The 12,500-nt window shown below is 50.3% G+C and overlaps 1 protein-coding gene across 8 annotated transcripts in view; it reads right to left on the bottom strand.

The window, feature by feature from the left end:
- Positions 1-12,500, bottom strand: part of LOC106569653 (receptor-type tyrosine-protein phosphatase F) — a 470,260-nt gene that overhangs the window by 84,588 nt on the left and 373,172 nt on the right. For all 8 annotated transcript variants that reach the window (XM_082961019.1, XM_082961018.1, XM_082961020.1 and 5 more), the window contains one exon: positions 12,430-12,500. This exon is cut by the window's right edge and continues 186 nt beyond it. In XM_082961019.1, coding sequence (XP_082817145.1) covers positions 12,430-12,500 — 71 coding nt within the window. The remainder of the gene's footprint in view (positions 1-12,429) is intronic.

Below are 12,500 nucleotides of genomic sequence, written 5' to 3'. Positions count from 1 at the left end.
AGAACGGTGAGGGTGTCACAACAACAACAGAACGGTGAGGGTGTCACAACAACAACAGAACGGTGAGGGTGTCACAAAAACAACAGAACGGTGAGGGTGTCACAACAACAACAGAACGGTGAGGGTGTCACAACAACAACAGAACGGTGAGGGCGTCACAACAACAACAGAACGGTGAGGGCGTCACAACAACAACAGAACGGTGAGGGTGTCACAACAACAACAGAACGGTGAGGGTGTCACAACAACAACAGAACGGTGAGGGTGTCACAACAACAACAGAACGGTGAGGGTGTCACAACAACAGAACGATGAGGGTGTCACAACAACAACAGAACGGTGAGGGTGTCACAACAACAACAGAACGGTGAGGGTGTCACAACAACAGAACGGTGAGGGTGTCACAACAACAACAGAACGGTGAGGGTGTCACAAACAACAGAACAGTGAGGGTGTCACAACAACAACAGAACGGTGAGGGTGTCACAACAACAACAGAACGGTGAGGGCGTCACAACAACAACAGAACGATGAGGGTGTCACAACAACAACAGAACGGTGAGGGTGTCACAACAACAGAACGGTGAGGGTGTCACAACAACAACAGAACGGTGAGGGTGTCACAACAACAGAACGGTGAGGGCGTCACAACAACAACAGAACGGTGAGGGTGTCACAACAACAACAGAACGGTGAGGCGGTCACAACAACAACAGAACGGTGAGGGTGTCACAACAACAACAGAACGGTGAGGGCGTCACAACAACAACAGAACGGTGAGGGTGTCACAACAACAACAGAACGGTGAGGGTGTCACAACAACAACAGAACGGTGAGGGTGTCACAACAACAACAGAACGGTGAGGGTGTCACAACAACAGAACGGTGAGGGTGTCACAACAACAGAACGGTGAGGGTGTCACAACAACAACAGAACGGTGAGGGTGTCACAACAACAACAGAACGGTGAGGGTGTCACAACAACAACAGAACGGTGAGGGTGTCACAACAACAACAGAACGGTGAGGGTGTCACAACAACAACAGAACGGTGAGGGTGTCACAACAACAACAGAACGATGAGGGTGTCACAACAACAGAACGGTGAGGGTGTCACAACAACAGAACGGTGAGGGCGTCACAACAACAGAACGGTGAGGGTGTCACAACAACAACAGAACGGTGAGGGTGTCACAACAACAACAGAACGGTGAGGGTGTCACAACAACAACAGAACGGTGAGGGTGTCACAACAACAGAACGGTGAGGGCGTCACAACAACAACAGAACGGTGAGGGTGTCACAACAACAACAGAACGGTGAGGCGGTCACAACAACAACAGAACGGTGAGGGTGTCACAACAACAGAACGGTGAGGGTGTCACAACAACAACAGAACGGTGAGGGCGTCACAACAACAACAGAACGGTGAGGGTGTCACAACAACAACAGAACGGTGAGGGTGTCACAACAACAGAACGGTGAGGGTGTCACAACAACAGAATGGTGAGGGTGTCACAACAACAGAACGGTGAGGGTGTCACAACAACAGAATGGTGAGGGTGTCACAACAACAACAGAACGGTGAGGGTGTCACAACAACAACAGAACGGTGAGGGTGTCACAACAACAACAGAACGGTGAGGGTGTCACAACAACAACAGAACGGTGAGGGTGTCACAACAACAACAGAACGGTGAGGGTGTCACAACAACAGAACGGTGAGGGTGTCACAACAACAACAGAACGGTGAGGGTGTCACAACAACAGAACGGTGAGGGTGTCACAACAACAACAGAACGGTGAGGGTGTCACAACAACAACAGAACGGTGAGGGTGTCACAACAACAACAGAACGGTGAGGGTGTCACAACAACAACAGAACGGTGAGGGTGTCACAACAACAACAGAACGGTGAGGGTGTCACAACAACAACAGAACGGTGAGGGCGTCACAACAACAACAGAACGGTGAGGGTGTCACAACAACAACAGAACGGTGAGGGCGTCACAACAACAACAGAACGGTGAGGGTGTCACAACAACAACAGAACGGTGAGGGCGTCACAACAACAACAGAACGGTGAGGGTGTCACAACAACAACAGAACGGTGAGGGCGTCACAACAACAACAGAACGGTGAGGGTGTCACAACAACAACAGAACGGTGAGGGTGTCACAACAACAACAGAACGGTGAGGGCGTCACAACAACAACAGAACGGTGAGGGTGTCACAACAACAACAGAACGGTGAGGGCGTCACAACAACAACAGAACGGTGAGGGTGTCACAACAACAACAGAACGGTGAGGGTGTCACAACAACAACAGAACGGTGAGGGTGTCACAACAACAACAGAACGGTGAGGGTGTCACAACAACAACAGAACGGTGAGGGTGTCACAACAACAACAGAACGGTGAGGGTGTCACAACAACAACAGAACGGTGAGGGTGTCACAACAACAACAGAACGATGAGGGTGTCACAACAACAGAACGGTGAGGGTGTCACAACAACAACAGAACGGTGAGGGTGTCACAACAACAACAGAACGGTGAGGGTGTCACAACAACAACAGAACGGTGAGGGTGTCACAACAACAACAGAACGGTGAGGGTGTCACAACAACAGAACGGTGAGGGTGTCACAACAACAACAGAACGGTGAGGGTGTCACAACAACAACAGAACGGTGAGGGTGTCACAACAACAACAGAACGATGAGGGTGTCACAACAACAGAACGGTGAGGGTGTCACAACAACAGAACAGTGAGGGTGTCACAACAACAACAGAACGGTGAGGGTGTCACAACAACAACAGAACGGTGAGGGCGTCACAACAACAACAGAACGATGAGGGTGTCACAACAACAACAGAACGGTGAGGGTGTCACAACAACAGAACGGTGAGGGTGTCACAACAACAACAGAACGGTGAGGGTGTCACAACAACAACAGAACGGTGAGGGTGTCACAACAACAACAGAACGATGAGGGTGTCACAACAACAGAACGGTGAGGGTGTCACAACAACAGAACAGTGAGGGTGTCACAACAACAACAGAACGGTGAGGGTGTCACAACAACAACAGAACGGTGAGGGCGTCACAACAACAACAGAACGGTGAGGGTGTCACAACAACAACAGAACGGTGAGGGTGTCACAACAACAACAGAACGGTGAGGGTGTCACAACAACAACAGAACGGTGAGGGTGTCACAACAACAACAGAACGGTGAGGGTGTCACAACAACAACAGAACGGTGAGGGTGTCACAACAACAACAGAACGGTGAGGGTGTCACAACAACAGAACGGTGAGGGTGTCACAACAACAACAGAACGGTGAGGGTGTCACAACAACAACAGAACGGTGAGGGTGTCACAACAACAACAGAACGATGAGGGTGTCACAACAACAGAACGGTGAGGGTGTCACAACAACAGAACAGTGAGGGTGTCACAACAACAACAGAACGGTGAGGGTGTCACAACAACAACAGAACGGTGAGGGCGTCACAACAACAACAGAACGATGAGGGTGTCACAACAACAACAGAACGGTGAGGGTGTCACAACAACAGAACGGTGAGGGTGTCACAACAACAACAGAACGGTGAGGGTGTCACAACAACAGAACGGTGAGGGCGTCACAACAACAACAGAACGGTGAGGGTGTCACAACAACAACAGAACGGTGAGGCGGTCACAACAACAACAGAACGGTGAGGGTGTCACAACAACAGAACGGTGAGGGTGTCACAACAACAACAGAACGGTGAGGGTGTCACAACAACAACAGAACGGTGAGGGTGTCACAACAACAACAGAACGGTGAGGGTGTCACAACAACAACAGAACGGTGAGGGTGTCACAACAACAACAGAACGGTGAGGGTGTCACAACAACAACAGAACGGTGAGGGTGTCACAACAACAGAACGGTGAGGGCGTCACAACAACAACAGAACGGTGAGGGCGTCACAACAACAACAGAACGGTGAGGGTGTCACAACAACAACAGAACGGTGAGGGTGTCACAACAACAGAACGGTGAGGGTGTCACAACAACAGAATGGTGAGGGTGTCACAACAACAGAACGGTGAGGGTGTCACAACAACAGAATGGTGAGGGTGTCACAACAACAACAGAACGGTGAGGGTGTCACAACAACAACAGAACGGTGAGGGTGTCACAACAACAACAGAACGGTGAGGGTGTCACAACAACAACAGAACGGTGAGGGTGTCACAACAACAGAACGGTGAGGGTGTCACAACAACAACAGAACGGTGAGGGTGTCACAACAACAACAGAACGGTGAGGGTGTCACAACAACAACAGAACGGTGAGGGTGTCACAACAACAACAGAACGGTGAGGGTGTCACAACAACAACAGAACGGTGAGGGTGTCACAACAACAACAGAACGGTGAGGGCGTCACAACAACAACAGAACGGTGAGGGTGTCACAACAACAACAGAACGGTGAGGGCGTCACAACAACAACAGAACGGTGAGGGTGTCACAACAACAACAGAACGGTGAGGGCGTCACAACAACAACAGAACGGTGAGGGTGTCACAACAACAACAGAACGGTGAGGGTGTCACAACAACAACAGAACGGTGAGGGTGTCACAACAACAACAGAACGGTGAGGGTGTCACAACAACAACAGAACGGTGAGGGCGTCACAACAACAACAGAACGGTGAGGGTGTCACAACAACAACAGAACGGTGAGGGCGTCACAACAACAACAGAACGGTGAGGGTGTCACAACAACAACAGAACGGTGAGGGTGTCACAACAACAACAGAACGGTGAGGGTGTCACAACAACAACAGAACGGTGAGGGTGTCACAACAACAACAGAACGGTGAGGGTGTCACAACAACAACAGAACGGTGAGGGTGTCACAACAACAGAACGGTGAGGGCGTCACAACAACAACAGAACGGTGAGGGCGTCACAACAACAACAGAACGGTGAGGGTGTCACAACAACAACAGAACGGTGAGGGTGTCACAACAACAGAACGGTGAGGGTGTCACAACAACAACAGAACGGTGAGGGTGTCACAACAACAACAGAACGGTGAGGGTGTCACAACAACAACAGAACGGTGAGGGTGTCACAACAACAACAGAACGGTGAGGGTGTCACAACAACAACAGAACGGTGAGGGTGTCACAACAACAACAGAACGGTGAGGGTGTCACAACAACAGAACGGTGAGGGCGTCACAACAACAACAGAACGGTGAGGGCGTCACAACAACAACAGAACGGTGAGGGTGTCACAACAACAACAGAACGGTGAGGGTGTCACAACAACAGAACGGTGAGGGTGTCACAACAACAGAATGGTGAGGGTGTCACAACAACAGAACGGTGAGGGTGTCACAACAACAGAATGGTGAGGGTGTCACAACAACAACAGAACGGTGAGGGTGTCACAACAACAACAGAACGGTGAGGGTGTCACAACAACAACAGAACGGTGAGGGTGTCACAACAACAACAGAACGGTGAGGGTGTCACAACAACAGAACGGTGAGGGTGTCACAACAACAACAGAACGGTGAGGGTGTCACAACAACAGAACGGTGAGGGTGTCACAACAACAACAGAACGGTGAGGGTGTCACAACAACAACAGAACGGTGAGGGTGTCACAACAACAACAGAACGGTGAGGGTGTCACAACAACAACAGAACGGTGAGGGTGTCACAACAACAACAGAACGGTGAGGGTGTCACAACAACAACAGAACGGTGAGGGCGTCACAACAACAACAGAACGGTGAGGGTGTCACAACAACAACAGAACGGTGAGGGCGTCACAACAACAACAGAACGGTGAGGGTGTCACAACAACAACAGAACGGTGAGGGCGTCACAACAACAACAGAACGGTGAGGGTGTCACAACAACAACAGAACGGTGAGGCGGTCACAACAACAACAGAACGGTGAGGGTGTCACAACAACAGAACGGTGAGGGTGTCACAACAACAACAGAACGGTGAGGGTGTCACAACAACAACAGAACGGTGAGGCGGTCACAACAACAACAGAACGGTGAGGGTGTCACAACAACAGAACGGTGAGGGTGTCACAACAACAACAGAACGGTGAGGGTGTCACAACAACAACAGAACGGTGAGGGTGTCACAACAACAACAGAACGGTGAGGGTGTCACAACAACAACAGAACGGTGAGGGTGTCACAACAACAACAGAACGGTGAGGGTGTCACAACAACAGAACGGTGAGGGCGTCACAACAACAACAGAACGGTGAGGGCGTCACAACAACAACAGAACGGTGAGGGTGTCACAACAACAACAGAACGGTGAGGGTGTCACAACAACAGAACGGTGAGGGTGTCACAACAACAGAATGGTGAGGGTGTCACAACAACAGAACGGTGAGGGTGTCACAACAACAGAATGGTGAGGGTGTCACAACAACAACAGAACGGTGAGGGTGTCACAACAACAACAGAACGGTGAGGGTGTCACAACAACAACAGAACGGTGAGGGTGTCACAACAACAACAGAACGGTGAGGGTGTCACAACAACAACAGAACGGTGAGGGTGTCACAACAACAGAACGGTGAGGGTGTCACAACAACAACAGAACGGTGAGGGTGTCACAACAACAGAACGGTGAGGGTGTCACAACAACAACAGAACGGTGAGGGTGTCACAACAACAACAGAACGGTGAGGGTGTCACAACAACAACAGAACGGTGAGGGTGTCACAACAACAACAGAACGGTGAGGGTGTCACAACAACAACAGAACGGTGAGGGCGTCACAACAACAACAGAACGGTGAGGGTGTCACAACAACAACAGAACGGTGAGGGCGTCACAACAACAACAGAACGGTGAGGGTGTCACAACAACAACAGAACGGTGAGGGCGTCACAACAACAACAGAACGGTGAGGGTGTCACAACAACAACAGAACGGTGAGGGTGTCACAACAACAACAGAACGGTGAGGGCGTCACAACAACAACAGAACGGTGAGGGTGTCACAACAACAACAGAACGGTGAGGGCGTCACAACAACAACAGAACGGTGAGGGTGTCACAACAACAACAGAACGGTGAGGGTGTCACAACAACAACAGAACGGTGAGGGTGTCACAACAACAACAGAACGGTGAGGGTGTCACAACAACAACAGAACGGTGAGGGTGTCACAACAACAACAGAACGGTGAGGGTGTCACAACAACAACAGAACGGTGAGGGTGTCACAACAACAACAGAACGATGAGGGTGTCACAACAACAGAACGGTGAGGGTGTCACAACAACAACAGAACGGTGAGGGTGTCACAACAACAACAGAACGGTGAGGGTGTCACAACAACAACAGAACGGTGAGGGTGTCACAACAACAACAGAACGGTGAGGGTGTCACAACAACAGAACGGTGAGGGTGTCACAACAACAACAGAACGGTGAGGGTGTCACAACAACAACAGAACGGTGAGGGTGTCACAACAACAACAGAACGATGAGGGTGTCACAACAACAGAACGGTGAGGGTGTCACAACAACAGAACAGTGAGGGTGTCACAACAACAACAGAACGGTGAGGGTGTCACAACAACAACAGAACGGTGAGGGCGTCACAACAACAACAGAACGATGAGGGTGTCACAACAACAACAGAACGGTGAGGGTGTCACAACAACAGAACGGTGAGGGTGTCACAACAACAACAGAACGGTGAGGGTGTCACAACAACAGAACGGTGAGGGCGTCACAACAACAACAGAACGGTGAGGGTGTCACAACAACAACAGAACGGTGAGGCGGTCACAACAACAACAGAACGGTGAGGGTGTCACAACAACAGAACGGTGAGGGTGTCACAACAACAACAGAACGGTGAGGGTGTCACAACAACAACAGAACGGTGAGGGTGTCACAACAACAACAGAACGGTGAGGGTGTCACAACAACAACAGAACGGTGAGGGTGTCACAACAACAACAGAACGGTGAGGGTGTCACAACAACAACAGAACGGTGAGGGTGTCACAACAACAGAACGGTGAGGGCGTCACAACAACAACAGAACGGTGAGGGCGTCACAACAACAACAGAACGGTGAGGGTGTCACAACAACAACAGAACGGTGAGGGTGTCACAACAACAGAACGGTGAGGGTGTCACAACAACAGAATGGTGAGGGTGTCACAACAACAGAACGGTGAGGGTGTCACAACAACAGAATGGTGAGGGTGTCACAACAACAACAGAACGGTGAGGGTGTCACAACAACAACAGAACGGTGAGGGTGTCACAACAACAACAGAACGGTGAGGGTGTCACAACAACAACAGAACGGTGAGGGTGTCACAACAACAGAACGGTGAGGGTGTCACAACAACAACAGAACGGTGAGGGTGTCACAACAACAGAACGGTGAGGGTGTCACAACAACAACAGAACGGTGAGGGTGTCACAACAACAACAGAACGGTGAGGGTGTCACAACAACAACAGAACGGTGAGGGTGTCACAACAACAACAGAACGGTGAGGGTGTCACAACAACAACAGAACGGTGAGGGTGTCACAACAACAACAGAACGGTGAGGGCGTCACAACAACAACAGAACGGTGAGGGTGTCACAACAACAACAGAACGGTGAGGGCGTCACAACAACAACAGAACGGTGAGGGTGTCACAACAACAACAGAACGGTGAGGGCGTCACAACAACAACAGAACGGTGAGGGTGTCACAACAACAACAGAACGGTGAGGGTGTCACAACAACAACAGAACGGTGAGGGTGTCACAACAACAACAGAACGGTGAGGGTGTCACAACAACAACAGAACGGTGAGGGCGTCACAACAACAACAGAACGGTGAGGGTGTCACAACAACAACAGAACGGTGAGGGCGTCACAACAACAACAGAACGGTGAGGGTGTCACAACAACAACAGAACGGTGAGGGTGTCACAACAACAACAGAACGGTGAGGGTGTCACAACAACAACAGAACGGTGAGGGTGTCACAACAACAACAGAACGGTGAGGGTGTCACAACAACAGAACGGTGAGGGTGTCACAACAACAACAGAACGGTGAGGGTGTCACAACAACAACAGAACGGTGAGGGTGTCACAACAACAACAGAACGGTGAGGGTGTCACAACAACAGAACGGTGAGGGTGTCACAACAACAGAACGGTGAGGGTGTCACAACAACAACAGAACGGTGAGGGTGTCACAACAACAACAGAACGGTGAGGGTGTCACAACAACAACAGAACGGTGAGGGTGTCACAACAACAACAGAACGGTGAGGGTGTCACAACAACAACAGAACGATGAGGGTGTCACAACAACAGAACGGTGAGGGTGTCACAACAACAACAGAACGGTGAGGGCGTCACAACAACAACAGAACGGTGAGGGTGTCACAACAACAACAGAACGATGAGGGCGTCACAACAACAACAGAAGGGTGAGGGTGTCACAACAACAACAGAACGGTGAGGGTGTCACAACAACAACAGAACGGTGAGGGTGTCACAACAACAACAGAACGGTGAGGGTGTCACAACAACAACAGAACGGTGAGGGTGTCACAACAACAGAACGATGAGGGTGTCACAACAACAACAGAACGGTGAGGGTGTCACAACAACAACAGAACGGTGAGGGTGTCACAACAACAACAGAACGGTGAGGGTGTCACAACAACAACAGAACGGTGAGGGTGTCACAACAACAGAACGGTGAGGGTGTCACAACAACAACAGAACGGTGAGGGTGTCACAACAACAGAACGGTGAGGGTGTCACAACAACAACAGAACGGTGAGGGTGTCACAACAACAACAGAACGGTGAGGGTGTCACAACAACAACAGAACGGTGAGGGTGTCACAACAACAACAGAACGGTGAGGGTGTCACAACAACAACAGAACGGTGAGGGTGTCACAACAACAACAGAACGGTGAGGGTGTCACAACAACAACAGAACGGTGAGGGTGTCACAACAACAACAGAACGGTGAGGGTGTCACAACAACAACAGAACGGTGAGGGCGTCACAACAACAACAGAACGGTGAGGGTGTCACAACAACAACAGAACGGTGAGGGTGTCACAACAACAGAACGGTGAGGGTGTCACAACAACAACAGAACGGTGAGGGTGTCACAACAACAGAACGGTGAGGGTGTCACAACAACAACAGAACGGTGAGGGTGTCACAACAACAACAGAACGGTGAGGGTGTCACAACAACAACAGAACGGTGAGGGTGTCACAACAACAGAATGGTGAGGGCGTCACAACAACAGAATGGTGAGGGTGTCACAACAACAGAACGGTGAGGGTGTCACAACAACAACAGAACGGTGAGGGTGTCACAACAACAGAATGGTGAGGGCGTCACAACAACAGAATGGTGAGGGCGTGAATAAACCGCCGATTGGCCAGATCATCCTCCTCAGGAAGATGACATCATCCTATATGAGGAAATAGTAAGCATCCTCCTCTCTTCTCCTCTCCTCCTCTCTTCTCCTCCCCTCCTCTCTTTTCCTCTCCCCCGCTCCTCTCTTCTCCTCTCTCTTCCCCTCCTCTCCCCCTCTCCACTCCCCCTTCTCCTCTCCTCCCCTCCTCTCTTCTCCTCCTCCTCTCTTCTCTCCTCTCTCCTCACCGGTCTTCTCTCCTCCTCTCTTTTCCTCCTCCCCTCCTCTCCTCTCTTTTCCTCCTCCCCTCTTCTCCTCTCCTCTATTTTCCTCCTCTCCTCCTCTCTTCCCTCTCCTCCCCTCCTCTCCTCCTCTCTTCCCTCTCCTCTCCCCTCCTCTCCCCTCTTCACCTCTCCTCTCTTTTCCTCCTCTCCTCCTCTCTCCCCTCCTCTCCACCTCTCCACTCCCCCTTCTCCTCTCCTCCCCTCCTCTCTTCTCCTCATCCTCTCTTCTCTCCTCTCTCCTCACCGGTCTTCTCTCCTCCTCTCTTTTCCTCCTCCCCTCCTCTCCTCTCCTCTCTTTTCCTCCTCCCCTCTTCTCCTCTCTTTTCCTCCTCTCCTCCTCTCTTCCCTCTCCTCCCCTCCTCTCTTCCCTCTCCTCTCCCCTCCTCTCCCCTCTTCACCTCTCCTCTCTTTTCCTCCTCTCCTCCTCTCTCCTCTCCTCTCCTCCTCCCCTCCCCTCCCCTCCCCTCATCTCCTCTCCCTGCCTTATCCTTTCTGCTCCCACCGTGTGATCCGTCTTTCTGTTCGTCTCAGAGTGGTTGAAGACATATCTAACAAGATACCTACTACTCAATAACCAGCTGCAGTTACACTGTCAATCTGAACTGAGCCTCACAATGTGTGTGTGTATGTGTGTGTGTGTGTGTGTGTGTGTGTGTGTGTGTGTGTGTGTGTGTGTGTGTGAAGCTTCAACCGTGCCCCATAGCACAGTAATCTTTTTACCAATCAGGACGCTGTTCCCGGCTCTGACCTCGGTTGCCCTGGCGACTGGGATAGCAGTCTCAGAGGAAGGATCTTCCAGTTGTAACCAGTCCCTCCTGGACTGCCTTCCAAAGGGCACTCTATTCCCTACATAGTGCACTACTTTTAACCAGAGTCCTATGGGGGAAATAGGGCACCATTTGGACGTTCTGAGTTCTTCATTTAGGTCATTTTGAGGTAATTTGACCAAAATGTCCCCAATTGCAACAGAAGGTAAAAAAAGTATGGGCAATTTGCTAGTGCTGCAGCAGAGGAATGGACTTTTCAGATGGTACAAGGCTCATTTACTTCCTGTTTGCTGTCGACAAAGAGTTTGGGCTACTTCCTGTTTGCTGTCAACAAAGAGGTTTGGCTACTTCCTGTTTGCTTTCTACAAAGAGTTTGTGCTACTTCCTGTTTGCTTTCTACAAAGAGTTTGGGCTACTTCCTGTTTGCTTTCTACAAAGAGTTTGGGCTACTTCCTGTTTGCTGTCAACAAAGAGTTTGGGCTACTTCCTGTTTGCTTCCTACAAAGAGGTTGGGCTACTTCCTGTTTGCTTTCTACAAAGAGTTTGGGCTAATTCCTGTTCACTTCATTAGTCAGATTTGTTAGAAAGGCATTTACCCTAAAAAACTCCCAGCCGAACAATTACATGAGTGAGTTGTGTTTTCATGGTCCGATATCATACTAACCTGACTTGACCAGTAGTCTGTACATTAGACAGGTCTATAGTAGTGTTAGTTAAATCATACTAACCTGACTTGACCAGTAGTCTGTACATTAGACAGGTCTATAGTAGTGTTAGTTAAATCATACTAACCTGACTTGACCAGTAGTCTGTACATTAGACAGGTCTATAGTAGTGTTAGTTAAATCATACTAACCTGACTTGACCAGTAGTCTGTACATTAGACAGGTCTATAGTAGTGTTAGTTAAATCATACTAACCTGACTTGACCAGTAGTCTGTACTTTAGGCAGGTCTATAGTGAGCTTCCCTTCCTGGTTCTGCTGAGTAGA

This window comes from Salmo salar, chromosome 14 (genome assembly GCF_965601325.2).
Source record: "Salmo salar chromosome 14, fSalSal1, whole genome shotgun sequence".
Classification (NCBI taxonomy): domain Eukaryota; kingdom Metazoa; phylum Chordata; class Actinopteri; order Salmoniformes; family Salmonidae; genus Salmo; species Salmo salar.
The sequence above is the reverse complement of the archived record's forward strand: the minus strand, read 5'-3'. Positions and strand labels throughout refer to the sequence as shown.